Source organism: Amblyomma americanum, chromosome 4 (assembly GCF_052857255.1).
Source record: "Amblyomma americanum isolate KBUSLIRL-KWMA chromosome 4, ASM5285725v1, whole genome shotgun sequence".
NCBI lineage: Eukaryota > Metazoa > Arthropoda > Arachnida > Ixodida > Ixodidae > Amblyomma > Amblyomma americanum.
In genome coordinates, this window is record NC_135500.1 from 125,003,533 (window position 1) to 125,025,748 (window position 22,216).

Sequence of the window (22,216 nt, forward strand, 5' to 3'; positions counted from 1 at the left end):
ATTTTTATTATTTTTCTCCATCCCTCTGTTTTCTCATTTGCGCCATTGTCGTTCCACTAGCCTCTCTGCTTTTTCTGCGCGTTAGTCGGAAAAAGTTCTCAACTCAAAGGCGTGACGCGAATCCCATCATTTAATTACGCCGCAGTGGGGAAGTGTCCTGGAAGGAAGGCACCGCTCCGCTCGTCTCTTTAATTGTCCCCGTCTTCGCAGTCCTCCTTTCTTCTCGTCGCACTTCGAGCGAGCGCTTCCTTACGAGCTTCTATTTATTTCCACTTACCTCGAGTCTTACTGTACCAAAGTCGGCTTCTGCGCACGCCTAGCGCAGTGTGCTCGCCGTTTGAAATGCAAGCAGACAAAGCCACGGCGTGTCGCCCTTCTGAATCCCTTTTTAACGAGCTTAATGATATTCCTTCGCGGCCTTCCTGTAAACAGCCTCACGTGAGCGCCCTTTATTGCGCGAGAGAGCTGGAATGCGGACTCCGTTGTTTATTACGTATTTCCATGGAGAGGCGCAATCCCTCCGACAACGCTGGTTGCGTGTACTTTACGTTGGAAAACTGCTTGCCTGGCCGTGCAAAAGGCAAAACAGCGCCGGAACTAGAAGTCAGGTGTATAAAATGCGGCATGCTTGCGCTTGCTGACAGCGGTGTTAATTTCGGACTTACGGACGCCAGACCCAAAAGCCCGGAATAAACGCAATTACCAGGAAGACGACATGCTCCCCCGCCCTTTATCAATGGCTGCTTTATTTTGACTATTCCGGTCACACGGGTCGGAGACTTTCAAAGTGCTGGCGCACTTTGCGAGCGTGCAGCATAAACAGTAGTGCTCGCGCATTTCCGCAGTTTAGGGAGGGGAGGACTAGACTTTGTGGGATTAGCTAATTATTTTGAAAAAATTCATTAACCACCTAGCTCCGCCTGAAAAGTTCCAGCTCCGAAGTTTTCGAGTGTGGGGAACATGAAAAAGAACTGTTTCCCTGAAAGTACAGCTTTGCTCAAAACGGGTTTCGAGCGTTTCGAAGCTCCGAACGAAACCCGCGAAACAACGGAGGCGTCGGCGAACGCTGCGCTGCGCATGCTCACGCGCCGATGGCGACGCGACCGCGCAAACATGAGCAAACCGTGGCAACGGCCAGCGTCCCCTAACGGGGAGTGTTGAAAGCGGAAGCTCGTACGAGAGCATTCCGTTTTTGTAGCGCTTTTACAGCGACGCCGAAGCAACGTTCAAGCTAAAGTTATAATTAAAAAAGCGACATAACTTGCAATGTTTCCAGACGTCGCATACTAGCATGATCAAAACTTCTATGTAGCTGTAGTGGCCATAAATAACCCCAGATAATATTCGTCGAATTACAAATAAACAGCGCTTCTAAAGATCTTGGCAACTCACTACAGGTTATACCACTACAGTTTTATTCTCAAGGAAGAGTGAAACTAGTTCTGAAAGTTGTTACCTTCCGTTAAAGCACGGCGAAGTGAGGCGGCCGCGTGAATTCGTATCCAAGCCTATTTGCCTTAACTGCAGCTCGGTGAATCAGCGTTTAGTGCGCCAGCCCTCCGAAGGCTGCCCTTACAGAAATGGTCTATAGACAGTCTATAGACTTCTTACGCAATCTATTGCCTTTCTATGGATATTTCTTTTTGTCTATTCATGGTCGATAGACTGTCTACAGACAAAAGTCTACTAGAAGTGTATGGCCATAAATCTATAGATTGTCTATAGACTGTCTGTAGGATTTGTATTGCCTATAGGCTATTCTCTAGGATTGTCTATAGAGAGTCTATAGACTTTATAGACAAAAGCCTATGAACAGTCTATAGGCTGTCTAAAGAAATTTTCGTATGGGTGGCGCAAGACAATACGCTGCACGGGTCTGTATAGCCTTTCTCGCGAAGCCGATTATTCAGCCCGTGCGTTTGTTGAGAGTTTCTGAAAGCCTCACTAATTGATGCAGCTACAGCAGCAGCTCTGAGGAAATCCGCACGAAAGGACACCACTAATACTCCTCCGCTCATTGTACGTATAGTGCTCTAAACCTTCGGTGTCGCTCGCACGAAGGTGCAGTCTTTGCCAATAACATGCAGCCCACGGGATTTGCTTCCAAGCCGTGTAGCGGGGTTTTTTTTAGTTGAGTTGACAATATTAAGTTTGGCAGAGTTGAGGATTTAGGTTCCTCCCGCATTCGTAAGGTTAGGGTTCCTGAGCATGCTAGAGCATCCGCGCTGCAGGGTCAAGAGGAATTCTCCTTGGGATCTGTACTTTTAACTTAGACTGTACATAGCAACTGCGCGAAAGAGACCCTGTATAGACCTTTCCAATAAGGTCTATACGCCACTATCTAGCATGGTGGAAGCGGCAGCGGAACCGGTTTGTGATAGGACAGAAAGAGGAGTTTCATCATCTCCATCGGCCGATGGAAAGGTCTTTATGGAACCAAAGCGGTGCTTAATCTAATGCTCCAGTAACGCTGCAAGGCTTAATGTCGTTTTAAACGAACGAGATTCCCTACATCGGATGTCATCTGCCCTCATTTCGTAGAACGTGGTAAAAATGCTTACCCTCTCCGGCGTAAGTCACGAAACTCAGCGAACTGCGTAGCAGCAGGCTCTTCCTCCTACTTTTGCTTTGCGGCAGTCTCGTTGATGGGCTGGCCGTCACGCGCATACATCGGGGTTTTGTTGTTATCGTCCAGAAGTCTCGCTCCGAGGTCCGCAGTGCTGGATCCGTGCGATCCACACGTGTGCTGAGCCCTGAGACACACATTCGGCCATGTCGTTAGGCGAAGAACACATTGAGTCCGTGCGACGCTCCTTTCATCATCTTCACTGACCTCACAACTAAGTTTCACCATTCCGTCTGCTCATGGTTGCATGAATCCCGTCACCAGCGCCATCTACTCTAGGGCCGTGTAAAGTTCCGCCTCGCCCTGCTAAGGGCTCCGTGTAATTGAAACACTGCGAACTGCACTCCTCGTGCACCTCCACAACACCACTCATGCGAGAGGTGCGGCGTTCGATCCCCAGTGCCGCCTGCTAACCAGGGGTGACACAATTAGTGCAAGATTTCCCCTGGCCTGGCGCTCGGATTCTGTGCGATGAAATGCTTGGGAAAACGGTCCTTGAGCCCACATTGTGCAAATGAAAGAGCTTGAACCATGGAGCTTTTTTTTTTTTGCTAAAGCTGTTGTTCTTACGATGGGTTGCGCGCACAAAAAAGACAGACACAGGAAAAACACAAGAAGAAGAAAAGGGCACCTGTCTGTATGTTGTGAGTGCGCAACTCATTTCAAGAGCAACCATGCATCAACTAGCCCCACAAGAAGTTCTTCTAAACTACTTGGCTAAAGCTGCCTCTGTGCCATTAAAATTTGACATTATCAGCACTGCACAACAGCCACACCCACTTTCGCGCCCGTGCTGTTACCGACACCTCCATTCCCGCGCGATGCAGTGTGTGAAAAAACTCCCAGCGTAACCTGAGCTCCGACACTGCTGCGAGAACCACCAGCGGCATCCCTCGGGCTTGCAGGAAGCGAACCAAGGATGCGCGCAGCGCGCCCACCATGGGCGCCGCGAATTTGTCATGAACCTCCTGTGTGTCTCAGGCGGATGCTTTCCCAGAAAAAACTTCAGCTGTAAAAATGCTCATTCATGGACGGACGATAGCAATGGTCATCTCAGAATAAAAGTGTCACAAATAAAGTATATTATTGAAACGTGAACATTTCGGCAGAAATCTGCCTGGTCGGGAGGCGAATTAGAGAGAAAATTGTGACATTCGGGCCAAATTCTCATGGGAGAACTGAATCTTCGATTCCAGCTCGGTACCTTCTTCGGGGTTCAAAATATGCCGAGTCAGCACCAATGCATCCGTTCTCTCATGAGAATTTGGACAACGTATCACAGTTTTCGCTCTAAGTATAGCATTGAAAGCGCAAAAGCACGAAATGTTTGAAATTGTACTGTAGTGTTTTTTTTTTCATCAAGGCCTTCTTTATATTAACTAGAGGCTCTTATATATTCACCACAGCAGGCACAATAATGATTTAAGACCAAACGCTCAACTTTGCAGCACAGCTTCATCCGTACCTGTCAAGTCGAGACAAGACTCATATCGAGCTGGGATTCAACAAATGTAAGCGAAAAATGTGACGGACCGAAAAGCACGGAGTCTGCGGTGCTAGGCATTTATGAGATGAAGCCACCTGATTAACAGTGTCGAATATCGAGTGGGCACGGCAACAGCGTCCCAGTATAGGTGGTGCGAGAGAATATAATATGGGCAACTAGTACGCTTGTGGTAGTGTGCTGTTAAGATCGAATGTAGCATCTTTCGCAGGTAGCCTTCGATACGAAGGACATTTTGCTGAATCCAACTTGACCGGTACAAAACGCGTGAAACGACTTTTTCTTTATTGGTTTACTATTATGCGATGTTTGTTTTTACTGCTGGCCCGGGCTTGAAAGAAAAGCATTCGGGTCGATAATTGGATCGGATTTAGTTCGGCGAACTGATTTAACCCTCGGATGTCATTCGAGCGTTATGACACCAAACAATCCCATGCGCAAGTAGTAATCTATTGTTGACATTACATCTGATGTCATTCTTTTCGGATGGAATTCAATCTTACACTTTGGCAGGAGTTTAAACGCCAGTTCTTCGAACCCCGTTAAAGGGACACTGAGGAGAACTCTATCAATTTCTTTTGCTAGCAAAATCTGATAATTTGGCATTTCATGGCTTTGTTGCCGCTTGTCCGGGCGCGAAAGATGCATTTGTTTCAAGGAAATTTGGATTCAAAGTTTAAAAAGTTTTCCCGCCGCTCTGATTCAAACTCAGAGAACTCTTATGACGTCACGGCAACTCTTATGACGTCACAGAACGGAGTGACGTGAAACGTGACGTAAACGCAGACTTCGGGATTTCTGACGGCTAGAGGTGCGGTGCGCGACCTTCCTTTGCCAGCCTCAGAGATTCGTCTTTTCCATTAAGTAGGGGAAATTCCTCGAAGGTGGCGCCTATTGTCCAAGGAAGTCATCACGCTTGTACTTGCGAGATTGGCCTGTGGCGGCGATACCTGTATTTTGGTTCTTGCTATTTTCTACATTACAAGAGCTTTATCTTCAGGAAGAGTGGCGTTTTTGTGATCAGGAGCTGCTATTCTATCGATACAAGCCAACTTCAATTTCTCCTCAGTGTCCCTTTAAGGCACAAGAAATGAATGCGAATCTTCGTGCCGACCTCTCCAGCATGCAAGTGTAATGTGGCAACGAATCTTCGTACCGAAGATTCGTTCCGACATTGGGCTGTAAGCACCAGAAGTCACAAATGCTGAAGTTTGTGTTTGATTGCGTACTGATAGCAACACTTCTTTTTTTTCCTATTTACCTTGGTGCTAGGTAAAACAGAGAAAAAAAAGCGGGCCATCTCTTCCGCAATACAGAACTCACTGTCGCTACATCTACGCCGCAGGCATTCCTTTTTTCGTCTATCACGCTCTCTATTCTTTCCTTCCCCGAAGAAATCTGAAGCGCTTTCAAGGGTCGGGGTCAGACAGACAGTGACACGCGAACCCAGCAAGTCGCTCCCCGAGAGCCGAGGCTGCCGGGAAAAAGAAATTGAATCCTCTCCAAAGGTCACGTCACAGGCAGAGTCCTGCTGGAATCCGACTCCGGCTCAGCGATCAAACAGGATAAAAACTGTCTTCGACACGTGTACTCCCTGGTACAAAACACCGCACTTTTTTTCCGCTCTGAGAGTCGCGCATGCTTCTGGAATTCCTTCCCTTACCGACAGCTCGCAGAAACAACATGTATTGGTTCCCAAATGAGTTTCTCTGCTGCATCCAGATTAGTACGGCACGTGGACTCTGCTTTTCTGCCGGCACTGGGGCTTTCTGTTGACAGCACTTCCGCGTCTGTCTAGAAAGGTCGCTAAAGCAGAGCGAATCATGTAAAAAGTAAAATAAGTACACGGTAAACACCTCTTCCTGCTCTTTCTTCTTTGCAGTGCGTTCTGCTTTACCGCTCTTTTAAATAGCCCCGGAGGAGGGTTCTTCAAGACGCAGAGAGCTAGAGTGTTGTCAGAGAACGATCTGCTTGCTCACGGCGTACCGCTGACCAAGTCGAAGGATATTTGTGTTTTTGGATTGCGTGCATAACTGCTTCATTGGAGTTCATGGACTGAGTCGGCCCGGGTTGAGCACTGTGCGCTGGCTGCCGCATCCGAAGGCACACCGGTCATGCACGATAGATGAACGAGCTACAGAATGGCTTTCACTCCAACCCGCCGCAGTGACTCAGTGGTTTGGGCGTTCGGCTACTGAGCCATATAACCCGGGTTCGAACCCGGTCGCGGCAGCCGCGTTTCAGTAGAGGCAAAACACAAAAGCGCTCGTGTGTTGTGCGATGTGAGTGTACGTTAAAAATCCTCAGGTTTTCTAAATTGTTCCGGAGCCCTACCCGCCGCGGTGGCTCAGTGGTTAGGGCGCTCGACTACTGATCCGGACTTCCCGGGTTCAAACCCGACCGCGGCTGCTGCGTTTTTATGGGGGAAAAACGCAAGGCGCCCGTGTGCTCTGCGATGGCAGTGCACGTTAAAGATCCCCAGGTGGGCGAAATTATTCCGAAGCCCTCCACTACGGCATTTCTTCTTCCTTTCTTCTTTCACTTCCTCCTTTATCCCTTCCCTTACGGCGCGGTTCAGGTGTCCAACGATATATGAGACAGATACTGCGCCATTTCCTTTCCCAGAAAACCAATTATTATTATTATTATTATTATTATTATTATTATTATTATTATTATTATTATTATTATTATTATTATTATTATTATTATTATTATTGTTCCGGAGCCCTCACTACGGCGCTTCTTTTTCTCGTTCGTCTTTTACTTCCACCTTCCTATCTTCCCTTACGGCGCGGTTCAGGTGTCCACCGATATGTGATACAGATACTGCGTCATATTCTTTCCTAAAAACAATATTTTTTTGCGCTCTCTTGAAGGTCTTGCTGAGCATAATGCGTGTTCGCCTTGTTCTACTGCAGCGGTCCGTCTGTGCGGAGAAGCCGAATTCCGGTGCATGACGGGGGGCTGCATCTCGCTGGCCTGGCGATGCGACAAAGACATCGATTGCGTCGACGGCTCGGACGAAGGTGGCTGCACCGGTGAGTGAAGATGTGACTCCTTTCATTATTTATCTACTGTATAGTTCGAAATCCTGAACAGTACGAGCCCTGAGAGAGAGAGGTGAGAGGCCGTGTTTCGAGAGAGGCCTGAACAATAGGAAGCATTGACTCTGTTCCACGCACGTTGTATGAAGGGACTGGACTAGACCTTCTAAATATAGTGAGAATGAAGCTCCATTGTACTCATATCAAAACATATATTCCCAGAACAACAGAACTTGGGTTAAAGCTCGCAATTAACAATATGGGCTCTAAACAGCCGCTTCTCTGCATCGCTCGCTTCTTTATCAATGTCTCACCAAAACATTCGACCGCTAGAATTGCTTCTAATCCTTTAAACAACTATGTAGAGGGAGTGCTCCAGTGCAGTCCAACACTTAAACGCTTTGTGTCGGGGATTCGGAACATGCGGTTTGCACGCTATAAACTCGTCAATATTGAAGCCTGCGCAAAAAATTTGATGTGAATGTGTTCTCAGCAGCCAGCGCTTTCCGATCACAATGTTTAGCAACACAGTGGGAAAGCTGTGTGAATAAAAACTAAGAGCGAATGTGCGACTTCTAGCATGTGTCCAACTCCTTCTTGTCTCTCATTTTGTGGAGTTTGCAGGAAGGATAGTACGACCTTTCTTGAATAAAAAGATGTCGACCGACCCTGGGCCTTCGAGTTTCTTCAGCGTCTTCGAGCCGGCCTTCCACACAACTCGGACCATATAGCTGCACAAATTTGGCGAAAATGCTAAAGCGTTGTATGTTACATCGGCAACCATAGCCGGCGTTGTTGTCCAGAAGAAACGGCCCGAAAACTCCAATGACCTCACCATGGTCCAAGATTTGTGGCTCAAAAGCAGGGCGGTGACGTAAAGCGCCAACTCCAAAGGTGCTTCCTGGGCGTACGCGCTCAGCATCGGCGCTCTTGGCGTACGACAAAACTGGTCTGCGCATGCGCACTGCAGGAGACGCCAGCGAGCCTCGATGAGGCGCCAATATCTGTCCGTGCTAGATATCGGCGTCAGCGCACGGGCGCTCGCATAGGCGTCAGAAGAGGGGTCGGTTTATAACAATAAGAGGATCGCGGGGACCTCGGTGACTCTTCGTGGCTTGAAGCTCTTCCAGGTTCCCCAAACTTTTCTTCACGGTTTAAGTTGTCCTTTCATCGCCCCCCCCCCCCCCCCCCAACCCTTCTCTCCACGGCTTAAAATTCTCTCCCTCGGATCGAGAGAGGAAGCGAGCCCTGGCAGGAACATGGAGATGAATGCCCCTTTTCGACGTCCGTTCCGGCGTACACAAGAGCGCCGACGCTGGGCGCGTACGCCCCGGAAGGGCCCTTGGAGTTGGAGCTTAAGGGTACAAGTTCAGAGTGTCAGCACAGGCCTTAAGTTAAAAAGCCTTAAGCGTAACGGTCTTTAGGTCAAGGGCATTAATGTAAAGGCCAGTATGCAGAAAGCCTTGAGGGTGAACGAGTTTGACATAAAGGCCTTCGCTCTAAAGGAGCTTTCATAAAGGTCTTCAACTTGAAGCTCTTCACCCTAAAGACCTGTGAGACATTAGTATGTTAACAACTTGTACTAACTAGTAAACAAATACAGTTAACTAGTAGCCCAATATGAGGCACAAATGTTTCGCATCCATAGCACATAAGTATCCTTCATAAATGGCGACATGCCGACTTCTCGAATTCTGGCGGCGCTGAGAAGTTTTTGGCTTACTTTTCAACGTGGGTACTCTAGCTAGCAAATTGAGGAAGTAATGATTTTTTTTTAGTTCTTCATAATTTGGACTTTAAGGAATAATAAGACCTGTAATCGCTTCTCTAAGCAACACTTTGTTTCAGTTTACGCTTCAAGACATGGCTTGAGGGGTAATTGAAAGCTGTTTCCAGTGCACAGTTGCGCCTCTACGGGGCAGCATGCTGAAAAACGAATCATCTCTACACCCCCCGTCTTCCACACAAAAAAAGTCTCCTTTTATAGCGTGCGCTAATTAAAACTGCTAAAATAAAGACGGTCGGTGCAGTTCACGCAGTCATTCTATTATCAAAGCCAAATGTTTCAGTATTTTCAGGATCCAGATGATTCGCATGTATTTTTTTTTCTAGCCGTTTGAATAAAACTGATTTGATTTGATTGTTTCACAGCATAAAACATACCTTCTAAAGCAAAAAATTAGGGTAAATCACTGCTGATGCTGTGAAAGAGGCCTATTGCGTCAATATTATCATACACACTCTTCACAAAGAAAAAATTCAGCTCATTTTATTAGTAAAAAAAACGGTGAATTGTCATCAGCTCCGAGAAGTGGTCACTTGTTCTATCGTTTACTTCTTAGCTCTCTAATTGATAAACTCAACATAACATCCTAACTCGGTAACCACGTTCGTGCTTTCAGGTCGCATTGAGGGAGTTTTCGTCGTTTATTATTACATGCCAGCGTCCCAATCGGGCACATCAGGCAACAGCTGCTTAAACAATAAAACAGCTAGGTTAAGCGGTTCACGTTCAACCATAAATTTTGCTCTAAGAAACGTGCGAAAGCATATCGAATTGTCATTTATCCTCCAATTCTCGCACAGCTATAACGTCTCGAGATAATGTCTCTTCATCGCTGTCATCATTATTATCAGCAAAAGCAGTCAGGTTGAGCTTTCCGCAGGACGAAGGCCTCTCCCATCAATCTCCAATTAGCCTGTCCGGCGCCTGCAGTCAGAGCTGCCCAGCAAATTCCCAAATCCAATCTCCCTACATGATTCTCTGCTTCCTCCGGCTACGCTTCCGTTCCTACACACACTGCGAAACGTAACTAGATGTGGTTCCCTAATCCACTTAGCTTTCTTTCTGTTTTTCAACGACACCACTAGCGTTTTCTTTTCCATATCTCGCTACGCTGTCCGTAATCTAATTCGAAAGCTTGTTTTTTTGTTATCATCGAAGTTTTTGCCTCAAGGTAAGCACTGACGGCATAGAGATCTATATACATTTTTTCTACGAGGGACACTGGAACGCATCTGTCCATACTAGAAGGGCCCTGCCAGTTCCACTCCAACGTTTTCTTATACTCCATCAGGTAATTCTCTTGTCATGGTCCGAACCTTTTGTCATGCCTTAACTGAGATGTATTTTCTTACTAATTCAAGCATATTTTCGCGTATCAGAAAATTTATTTCACTCCTAAGACTCTTAAACGCAGCTTTTTTTTTAATATATACTTTAGGTCATTCGTTGATCTTTATCCATTCAGCTACCCAGTCATGCGTTGGGCAGCTGACTTCGATTTGCGTCTTAGTGTACTTGTGTACAATGCATCACACACTCTTAGTTATGCAGAAGAATTCGCCACTGTTGTCAATTACGTTTCTGTTGATCATGAATCCTACAGCATGTTCTATCTTATCTGGTAGGGCCCTTTAACAGAATACTCGCCGCGAATTCATAGCTATTCTTTTAAAAAAACCAATGCCAGTGCTCCCTCAATTCCATCAGCAAGAGCAAAAAAAACTTTAGACACTCTCCTCACGTGCACACGCTCCAAAGCTACGCGATACATGATAAATAACGCATTTGAAACGTCTAATGTGCTCTGTAATGTAGGCGCTGCTTTAATCTGAAATAAAATCTTCTAATCCCTTTTTCTTTCCTTTTTCTTCATTTCATAGAGAGTAACTAGATTAAGTGAGGCATAACCTTCATGTTCGGCAATGCTGAGACAACCTTCAGCTTTATTTCCGTTCGTTAGCACTACCGCTTCCACTCAGCCGCTTAGCCGTTGTCTGTACGACACCTCTGCCCATAGCCCACCGGGATGTGGGCAGCCTACCCTAGATGGCCCACCTGCCAATGAGGTGGCCCCTTAGGTGGCAGGTGGGCCATCTAGATCACTTGGCCTTGTGACCCCACCTCAACCTGCCCACCGGACTGTGAGCTAACTGACCACCGTGCTAGGTGCAAGTTAAATTATTGACTAGTTGCTAGAGATTGCTGTGAAAGAGCAACATGGGAATCACAAGCCCCACCGGTGGCAGCACCTGCCATCGCAGGGCAGTGGCGCATCGCTTAACCGCTGCACCACAGCGCCTGGAGGCGTATGAAGACTTCCAAGGATATATGAATGTCAAGTAGACAATAACCAATTCCGCACGTATGACAATTAACCAATTAACTCTATCGCGCCGTACCCTTAAGCTGGAGCTAAAGTGACCCCTCCAGTGAAACCGATACACCGAAACCGAAGGGAAAACCGAGGTGCTAGGGCACAAAATTAGCATTAGGCCTAACCACGCCAAATCCTCCTTAATTTGTTTTGTAACGGTACCACAGAGAAAAAAAAAACATCCGTTGACCTTTCATTATATGCAAAGCCTTCCATCATTGCTTGTTCAGTGCTATATACATTCTTCGCTTTCTTAGTTTTCGTTGTTTTGGCCATTCCTTCTTTACCAGAGAGACCGTTTCTTTTCCTTGTTTTGTTCTAGCGGCTGGCGGACAGCGTTGGTATTCTGTGCACTGCTAATTAATCTATCTGTTACGTCTCCAGCGCTATTATTATGTTGTATTGATATCTGTACGCCTTTCCTGCTTGGGCCGCACCAAGGCCTAAAATATTGTATAAAAAAAACGCGAATCCATTAGTCACTGACAGCCTCTGTTTGTTTGTTTTTTTTGCCCTCCGTCGCAGCGTTCACGTCCAACTTGTGCCTGGCCGAAGACTTCCAGTGCCGCAGCGGCCGATGCGTGGCCGTCACCTATCGTTGCAACGGAGACAACGACTGCGGGGACTGGTCCGACGAAGAAGGCTGCGGTGAGCACTGCGTGTAGTCAGTCCATGTAATACGTAACGCGAGGCTGTATTCTCGTCGCAACTACAACCATCTATAACGCAAGCAATAACCAATAAGCAGATTGAGGCGGCGCGTTTCTAATAATTTTTAACTCAGATGTATTTTAAAGAGGTTATGATAACTCACTGAGAAATCAAGTTTATCAAACAGGAATCACTGCAAGAAGATGGCGTCTCTGCCCTATCTTTCAATCAGAAATGAGGTGTCCACGCACCAAACATTAACACACAATACGCAATGGGCAGTGCCATAATTATGGCAAATTGTAAGTACCATCTTTTTCTTTCTTCTTTCTTTCCTTCTTTCTTTCTTTCTTTCTTTCTTTTTTCCTTTCCTTCTTTTTCTTTTTTTCTTTCTTGATTTAGCGCACTAAGCAGCTAGCTAAGTTAGCGGTAGCTAGTACTACCAATATTTACACTTCACCCAAACCCACAACCTTCACTCCATTGCCGGGATGTCGTGGGAAGTCTTCACACAGTTCGCCGTCCGCCCAAAGAGCGTGAGCGGAAGCGGTAACAGGCTCGTGAGGGAGCTCAGGGAGCCGAGTGGACAGCGGTTTCCCTTTGTCAATAAAGTACAACAGATGGCTTCCACCGAATTGGAGTGACCTCCATGTTGGTGGCCAGCAGCACGGCGAAAAGCCACAGGTTTATCTGGTCCGCTTGCTCAGACCCGCACCGTGTAAGCCACGCGTGTTTTTAGATGACGGGGTACTAGATGCAGCGGGCCCCGCCGCAGTGGCTCAGTGGTTCGGGCGCTCGACTACTGATCCGGAGTCCCCGGGTTCGAACCCGACCGCGGCGGCTGCGTTTTTATGGAGGAAAAACGCTAAGGCGCCCGTGTGCTGTGCGATGTCAGTGCGCGTTAAAGATCCCCAAGTGGTCGAAATTATTCCGGAGCCCTCCACTACCGCACGTCTTCCTTTCTGCTTTCACTCCTTCCTTTATCCCTTCCCTTACGGCGCGGTTCAGGTGTCGAACGATATACGAGACAGATACTGCGCCATTTCCTTTGCCCCCAAAACCAATTACTATTATTATTATTAGATGCAGCAGCGGCCTCGACCGCAAATGCTGCTTACATAGAACAGTCGCTCAGTCGCCATAGCATTCTGCTACGAGGCACAGGGCCGCGGGTGCGAACCGGCCGGCGTTTCGCCCCCAGCAGAGCGCGGTAACCTCGGTGGGAATCGAACCTATGACCTCGTGCGCAGGAACAGAAAACCGCAGCCACTGAGCCACCACAGCAGGATTTATTCTTTCATGCACAGGTGACGCATCAGGTTGGTTGGTTGGTTGGTTGGTTGGTTGGTTGGTTGGTTGGTTGGTTGGTTGGTTGATTGATTGATTGATTGATTGCTTGAGTTAATTATTGATTGATTGATTGATTGATTGATTGATTGATTGATTGATTGATTGATTGATTGATTGATTGATTGATTGATTGATTCAGAGGGCAAGAGCGCATGCCAGGAGGGCGAGTTCCGGTGCGAGGACGGCTTCTGCATCAACCTGGACTGGAAGTGCGACGGCGACGCCGACTGTGACGACCACTCGGACGAGCGGGACTGTCCCCCTCGCCAGTGCGCGGCGCACGAGTTCCAGTGCCTGTCGGGAAAGTGCATCCAGCTCGAGTGGCGCTGCGACGGAGACTTCGACTGCTCCGACAACAGCGACGAGGACGGGTGCGGTACGTCCCCCCCTCCCTCTCTCTCTCTTTTCACCAGCAAATAAGGCATAGGTCGCATCCTATATCTTCAAGAAGACTGAACGAAGTACTTATATATTAGATTATCTGGTTCCTTGGCTTCTCTGCCTTTCAGCGCTAATGTTTCTGGAGAGAGATTGATCGCCACTCCACGAAAAATTTACTGCAAGAGAACCTTCATGTGGACGCTCACGGCGTGCGCCTATCGCGTGTCCCTCCGGCACGTGGCCGAGTCAGTCACGAACCGCACTTACGTACACGGTGCATTGAGAGGTAGGCCGGCGATTCGTCCGCGCAGTCTGTAGCTTGGACTTGAGTTCCAGACAAATGCAAGGCTGTCACTGTTCATTACGTAGAATACGGCACGATTTTTCGGGGCCCAGAGAGTGCTCTGTGATATCGGTCCGCCACTCGTGGCTGAACTAACAGTGAACGGAAGAGAAGGGGAGAATAACAGGCGATGATTTGGTTGTTAACGATTAAGGCCTTGTAGGCAAGCTTTTTCGGAGAGTGCACGAGGAATTCGAGACGAAACGCGGGGCGGTGGACTAGGCAGCTGAGCCTCACATCTTGCCTTAACCCCCCTTCTTTTTTTTTTCTTTTGCGACCAAACGTCCACAATGTCAAGCCAGTATTACACGACCGAGTTTCTGATTCTCTCAGAGGTTGCTCTGAAGTTCTGGGATGTACAGTCACGCCGGAATGGAAAGCAAACCCGCACGTGCCGTACTTTTCTACTTTGCAGCGAGATATTCCTTTATAACCGGTATATGAATATGAACTTCGGTAGACTCTCCACTCAGAAATATGAATCAGGCCATTTGCATATTGCAGTTCAAAATACACAGGTGAAGTATTTTGTGCTGTTTGCGTTTAATTCCGGCCTGACTGTGCATTCTCGGTAATGACGGCGTCCCTTTGATGCTGTGCTCGCCGGCTCGTACCGCAAATGTCAGAAAGGATCATCGGTGCCTCGGTATGGTTTTTCAAATGGCACTCTTCACTCGTCAAAATACTCTGAAATAATTATATACTTTACAATGTAGTAGACATTAATATTGCCTTCAAACAGAACTAAACCAGGCTGTTGCTGTACAAATGTAATGCATATAATTTCCGCACAGGTACATTGCACCCCGTTCCCTTTCGTGGTCTTTCTTCACTCTGTTTCTCTGTTTGAATGACGTTAGTCTGAAGTTTGGATAGCCATAGTGCCACGTAAGAGCTGAATAATTGCGAACTCCAGCGTGTCTCAAAAGCCGAAGAAAATCTGATTTTTATAAAAAAAAAAAAAATCCGAAATTGATGAAATTAAACTACGGGAAAAAAGAGCCCAAGCTGCAGCGCTTCCAGACCCGAAATTTGATGTCTACGTTTCTATCGCACTCCGCTATCAACTCCTGCACGCATTTCGGCGTCACCCGTACTCCCAAAGCAAACCTCCTAACGCAGACGTACGTCTTGTTCGGTCAACTCTACATGAATGACTGGCGAATCTCAGACTTCGGATTTATTTGAAGCGTATTAATGCTTAAGCATGAAACATTTTCAGCTCGCATTCTCGGAAAATTTAGGCAAACATCGCGTCGAAACCGTGGCTGAGCCAACGCCGACGCTGATGCAAAAACCAAGTGCTTTCATAGCAGAATTTTTCAATCGTATGGCACGCAGCAAGAATTTGTAATGGTGCATTGGGTTCAGCGTCACAAAGCTGCTCATTAGCTATGTGAGATGACTTGCTGGAGTACTCCAGATTAATTCCGACGACCTAAGGATCTTTAACGTGCGCTGACATAGCACAGCACACGGGTATTTTTGCATCCAGTCTCCATCGAAATGCGGCGGTCGCGGCCAGGATTGTAAAAGACTTTACTAACGCTGTCGCAAATACAGAAGCTTCGTTTCGCAAATGATCTAAGAACGGAAGTGGGCAGAGGCGACGGTACGTCGAGTAGGGAGTTTTAGAACAGGTGGCCCCAAGCCTTGCAGCAGTGGGTCGCCGAAATGCTCATGCGCGGAAAGTAAGGAACGCCTTGCGTCTTGGGATGCGTCTTGGGTTAACGTTAGCAGTGAACCCTATTATGCCGTAGTACTGTGGTGTAGTAAATGGGGACAGATTTCTCAAATGTTGTGTTGAATTGATACTTTGAATTTTGTATTGTAAATGTTTCTGAGTCATACGTAGTTTTCGTTTGGCCTTGCTTGCTTGCTTGTTTGTTCGCTTTCTTTCTTTTTTCCTTTCTTTCTTTCTTTCCTTGTGTCGTGCTTGTGACGTTACATTAGTACTAGCCAAGTGCACATGTAGGCTAAAGGTGATAACAGGGATCGTCTGAGTAAGCCCCTCGGTGTAGTTTTTCTGTAACTCTTGCATTGTTCATAATTACATTGCGCATTATGGCTTAGGTTTATGCGTCACCTCTTTTTTTATCACAGCGAGTTGTGTCATTTTTGCCTTCTGTTTTCAAGCTTGTCAAACTGCCGTGTTTTGTCCTGAAGCTCACTTCTCTGTACCAGGAAATAAACTGAAACTGAACGAATGCTGCCGCTACCAGTAATGAGCAATCCTAGAATGTCGTACGCCTTTCCTGCAATGCATTTTATCTCTACATCTATTGTCGATGACGAGCTAAACTGTCGATTTTAACGCGATAGCGTGAAGATTCCCATCCTTCAGAAAATACGTCGTCTTCGTCATCGGCGTTGTAAGTGAAAAGTCCCCGGAGAAGCAACATAGGCGAGTCACTTAGGCCACGTGACCATGTGGCGTCATCACAACCTGCCCCCCGGTTTGTGAGCAAACTCACCACCGTGGTAGGTGGCAGTTAAATTATTGATCGGTCACGAGAGGTTGCTGGGGAAAAGCAACCTGAGAATCACAATCCCCACCGGTGGCAGCACCTACCATCCCCCGGTAGTGGCGCATAGTTTAACCGCTGCAGCCGTGCGCAAGGAGTGTTATGAGGACTCGCAGGGATCTATGAATGCATAGTCTAGAATGACCAATTCCGCATATGTGGGCATTAACCGATTAACGCTATCGCACCATACCCTTAAGGCAGCGCTTAAGGGTATGTCCCCTACAGTTTTTTGTTATGGTTTAAAGCTGTTTTTTAAGAAATGTTGAACACTCGCGCTCTCGTCGTGCTTAGCTCAGATGTACGTTAAAGTTTCCCTCTCAGCTATTTCATACCGTTGAACTTCCATAGTCGCCAGTAGATGCACCGACCAATGGTCGTCCACTAAGTCATGGATTGAAATCCAGTTACTGAAACTCAAAGCTTCTTTCTCGCAATTAGTACGTTCCAGCGAGCGCGGCATGCAGTATCGAGCCCATTGTTTAGTGTTTAAATAAACCGGCGTTGTTCGCTGGATCTGCATGGCGCTATAGAATTGCGCCGGTCTAACGCCTCATGCACAATTACGGGCGACTCCGCGACTGCTGTGCTCTAATTTTTTTTTAACCGTCTGCGCGCGCTTAGTTTGCAAAGGTTGGAAAACAATGCCGACCGGTACCAATTTCGTCTACCCTCAGTACCGAAAATAGGCCGCGAACTCATTTAGGGAGGCAGGAAGGCAATTGTTTAAAAGCACTCGGTCTCACCTTTTGCGAGAAGACGCAGGCGCTTTCGAGGCGGTTTAGGCTAATTGCGCGCTACGGACCACCGGCCACTTCTGAGCCCAGCGCTTTCTGAGTGTTCATTAGAAGCTAAGTGCGAAGCGGTCTGGAAGCCTTCCTTTAGAATGGGCCAATGCAAGCTAGGCGTGGTTTTGTAGTGGCCTCACTCTTTCGCAGTCAGGGAATGTAACATCGCAACTACCGTATTTACTCACATATAAGACGCACTTTAAATGCGAAAGCATTACTCGGCTGTGTCCCGGTTTCGTGTCCGCAAATCATGTCCGCAGCCCTTGCGTCGTTCAGTCAAGCGGTAAGAGCAAAATAAGGATTGTATGCAATAGAGGATGATAAAATGTCCCTGCGCATCAAATGTGGTTGCTGTGGGGCACTTAATTAATTAGACGCAAAAAATTCAGTTGCACGTCAAAATAGTCCCGGACGTCGATATAGTGAGTGGACGTCCAAACAGCTGCGGACGTCGAAATAGTGTAAAAATACGCAACCAAGCCGAAAGAAGGTTTGAAACAGATTAAAAAGTGATTATAAACGTTAATTAGGCAAATAAAAAAGGTTTGGGAGATGTGGAGTAATTAGAGGAGAGTAAAGCTATGGACGTCGATGTAGTGAGAGGACTTCAAAACAGCTTCGGACGTCGAAAGAGTACAAACAAAATAAAAGAAGTTATAAAATGTATAAAATGGGTAAAAATAGGCCAAAAAGAGTTCAGTGACGTAAATGTAAAATCCGCGTTCTCTAAAGTTTCATGCTTCCGCATTTCTCCACGTAAGCAGACTAAAGTGCCCTCAGAATTTTTGGTACAAAAGATAACGGGAATAATTTTGATAAGCATGTTTATTACACGGGGCAAATGTTGCACTGCGGTCACCTAAAGTGCTTCTAAATTTTAGTTAATTGTATAAGAGATCCGAACATTATATTATTACTGTTATTAATAGTATGCGATTATAGCACGCTTCCTGTGGTTATCCGCTAAGTTTAATGCATATCGCGTGCTCAGATTTGTTGTTGTCCCAATGCTATCGCGAGGTGAAATATTATCACCATTTTACGCCCGCTGTGCTTCGCTCTTCTCCCTTTGATTGTTTATCATTTGCCCAGGCTTCACCCCCGCGCTAGCTGCCAGCGGAAACGGCCACTTGGCCCTGGATGGTAAGCGAGTTACAAAAGAACCTTTAGAGAGGAATGGCTTTACGGCCCTGTAGGCCGTTAGGAATCTAGGATGCGTCAGAAAAGCATGCTTAAGTTGTATTCTGCGCTTACTTCCGACCAAATAATGGCATCCTCTTTTTATCACAAATGTAGTCCCTTGTGCAAGCTGTATTTATTATGTATGCAATGGATACATGGTCCAATAAAACCAATAAAAACCAATAAAATGTAACTGTCATGGAAAAGCCTGTGTTCTTTTTTCTGTCCGTATTAAAAGGTGTCTACATAAATGCTGAAATAGAGGCTAAAAAAAATTCACATCTCGGATATAATGTAAGCTGGACTGAGCTGAAGTACGGTTCTTTATGTTTTATCGTTACGCGTCTGTCTGCGCCGGTTTCACGGCTTCGTCAAGAACGTAAACACTATGATTTTTTTAAGCCTAAACCAAAACAAAAGAAAGGAATAACCATACTAACCTTTACAATACTCTGACAACACTGCCGTCTGCATGGCTTTTGTGGAGCTGACGGGAAGCTGTAACCTTTTCGCCGAAAGTGTATTGTGCCATAAACGCCAATGTTCCGAAATGGTAACTCCCGTCGGTACGAAAGCCCTCTGCTGCAGTATAGACCAGTTTGAACACCCGTTGTGCTTGCAATGGTCGATGACAACAAAAAATCGTTAGAAAGTCTTGCTCCTCACTCAGTGGGCGGAAAGTAAAGCAGATAACTTTTTGTTTTGTTTTCTGTGTGACTCCGTCGATCGTAACAGTGCATAGCAAAAGTCATTCCTTGTCTCGCTGTGATAAAAACATGACAAGTCTGAGCTTAGGATGCCGGACGATCTGATGCGCGATAACAACAATTCTCTTTTCTTTTTCTTATCGCACCTGCCTGCTGTTTCGATAGTTTGTTATATGATCTATGTTGTATTTTTTTTTGTTACAAACTACACTCCGAATTTCTGATTCGAGGCAATGAATCTTGGGGCTGCCTGTATACAGAGATGCGGTCATTCGCTATCCTACATAACTTTTTTTTAGAAATTTCAGTGCAACACTCACCTGCACTAGCGACATAAGCACGGTTGTATCACGACAGTTTTTATGACTGTGATTCGGTTGGTGAAAAACACCATATAGGTAAAGCAGCAACTAGTGTGGCGCCGGCTAAAGCATAGACTGCTTTGCGAAGATAACTAAAAGACGTACCATGAAATCCAGCGCATTTCATTGAGCAGTGGTGACAACTAAACCGTTCAGGCCTATCAGTACGCGTATTGTCGAGGCGCCTGACGCAAGTCTAACAGCGTGCTACAGAATAGATGCCTCACAGTCTGAAGAAGTTATTGGTACAGACAATGTGACGGCGCTGAAATGAATATGTTTACTTGTTTGTTTGGTTGTTTGTTTGTTTGTAATAGAAGAAAATAAATCATTAAAATAAACATCAACTATTACCGCCAAGGAAAATCACAGCCTCCTTAATTCCTACCAGGTTCCCATAGTACATTGGGAAAGTAACGGAAACGTGAAACCTATGAAATGCCACCGTGGCGGTGGCCTTACCCGACTGGTGCCGAGAACCGAAAATTTCTGAAGTGTACGTCTTGCTTCGAGCATCGATGAAAGGTGCAGCTGCTAAGCAATGAACTGGAGACCTACACTTAATTATGCGCACAATTACGTATGGTTGCACATAATTATGCGCGTAGTTGAGAGTTTCACCTGAAGAACCATCACCCGTCCATCTCAACGAAGTAAATTCTTGAGCAACATGCCCTAAAAAACGCAAAATGAATAAGAGGCAGTCCATTTTTTTTCTTTGCAGCACTGATGGCGGGTACCAGGTGATAAGTTAAGAAGTAGATGAGGGTTTTTTTTTTTCAAGACATGTACATTTATTCACAACCCATAGCTACAGTTTAATCGTGCCTGTACGAGCAACAAAACCAAAAACTTAACTCTCAGAGGTTCGGACCCAAAAAATCGCAGATAGCACGAACCACACTTCGCATCTAGCAAGGTGTCTGCTTCAAATCGTCACTCCGAAATCGACTACAGTCCACGCGAAGTCGAGTCGTTGTCTGCCTCTCTTGTTCCCAGTTAAAGGCCCCCGCTTTGCTCGACGCCACCTTTGGGCTACACCGACAACCGTGCTTCCTTTTCTATTTCCGGCACGGTCGAAACAGAAAGGGACATGCACCCAGCACAATTTCTTAAACGGTGGCCCTCGAAAGAAGTTCGGGAGCCGAACCCGCCATCTCTTCCAGCCGGTCCGCAGCCTGACTGTCGCCGTCAAATTACTTCCGAGAGACGCACGCCGTGACGACGACGTTATTGTAGCGGCAGTGTACCTTTATATAGGGCCTGAAACGATGACCTCTGTCTTCTCTCCTCGTTCTTGTGTTGTCTCAGAGGCACACATCGAACGACGAGTGGCGCTTCGACCCAGGCGCCCACTTGAGAATTGGGGAACGCGAAAGCTGTTCCTTTTAACCCTTTCGATGGTCCTCTTAAACGAAGGAACAAACAGAAATGAAAGAAAGAAGGAGCCCGGACCTCATATTTTCTAGCGCTTAGTGAACACAAGGGACAAGAACACAAATACACAGGACGTACGCTAGTCCTGTGTATCAGCTAAGCTCGCGGGTATCAACTAAGATAGCAGATAGCAGTTAAGAACAGATAGTAAATGGCCGGTGCTGGCTCGTCAGCAGCGCCACGTTTCAACGAACGATAATAAGTGGCATACCCTCTTATAAGTGTACCACCACCGGGCCACAGTGCACAAGCAAGAGAATTTGCAAAGCAAAGTAAAAACGGAGGAGTTTTTTGAAGAGTCTATCTGAGCATTGAAAAGAAGGCTGTCAAGCTAAACAGTGTTCCGTCGCTAGTAAAAAGATTGCCTTGGTTTCGGAACGAATCGACTCTGTGTTTGGCGCACGTCTAGAACGAGAAGATACAAACCGGACAGAAGAAATTAGGTTGGTTGGTTTTGGGGGGAAAGGAAATTGCGCAGTATCTGTCTCACATCTCGGCGGACACCTGAACCGCGCCGTAAGGGAAGGGATAAAGGAGGGAGTGAAAGAAGAAAGGAAGAAGGAGGTACCGTAGTGGAGGGCTCCGGAAAAATTTTGGACCACCTGAGGTTCTTTAACGTGCACTGACGTCGCACAGCATACGGGCGCCTTTTGCGTTTCGCCTTCATCGAAACGCAACAACGAAATCGAATGAACAAAAGAATGACATGAACGGCCACCACTGTGTGGCACAAGATTCAGCGAGGGCTGTTAAAGTATTTATATTTTACGATATTCCGGGGTGAAGAATATGAGAGCAACTTCACATCCGTATAGTTCTGGAGCGCTCTATTTAGTCTTCCCCGCATACTCGCTTTTCGACTCGCTCTCCTCTCCAGTCCACCGATCTAGGCATGCAGCGCCACCAATGACCTTCTCCCTGGGCTGCGCGTTTCGCCGCAGTTGCCGCAGATGATCCGTGCTACCTTACTCCGTTCTCGTCATACTAATCCTCCACTTTCCACGACAACCCTCCTCAATTCAAGGCTAACTACCCTCTGGGTGGTTCCCGTAGCAACCACCCACTGGTTGCGCCGTCTTACGCTCTCGCCAAACCCTTCTCCTCCCCCCGAAGCCATCCTCTGGTTGGGGGTTCCTCCGATCTCGCGATA

The 22,216-nt window shown here is 46.8% G+C and overlaps 1 protein-coding gene across 2 annotated transcripts in view; it reads left to right on the forward strand.

Moving 5' to 3' along the window:
- LOC144128310 (low-density lipoprotein receptor-related protein 4-like) overlaps nucleotides 1–22,216 on the forward strand; it is a 342,886-nt gene that overhangs the window by 248,232 nt on the left and 72,438 nt on the right. For both annotated transcript variants that reach the window (XM_077661628.1, XM_077661629.1), the window contains exons 5-7: nucleotides 7,052–7,171; nucleotides 11,863–11,985; nucleotides 13,478–13,714. In XM_077661628.1, the coding sequence (XP_077517754.1) occupies nucleotides 7,052–7,171; nucleotides 11,863–11,985; nucleotides 13,478–13,714 (480 nt within the window). The remainder of the gene's footprint in view (nucleotides 1–7,051; nucleotides 7,172–11,862; nucleotides 11,986–13,477; nucleotides 13,715–22,216) is intronic.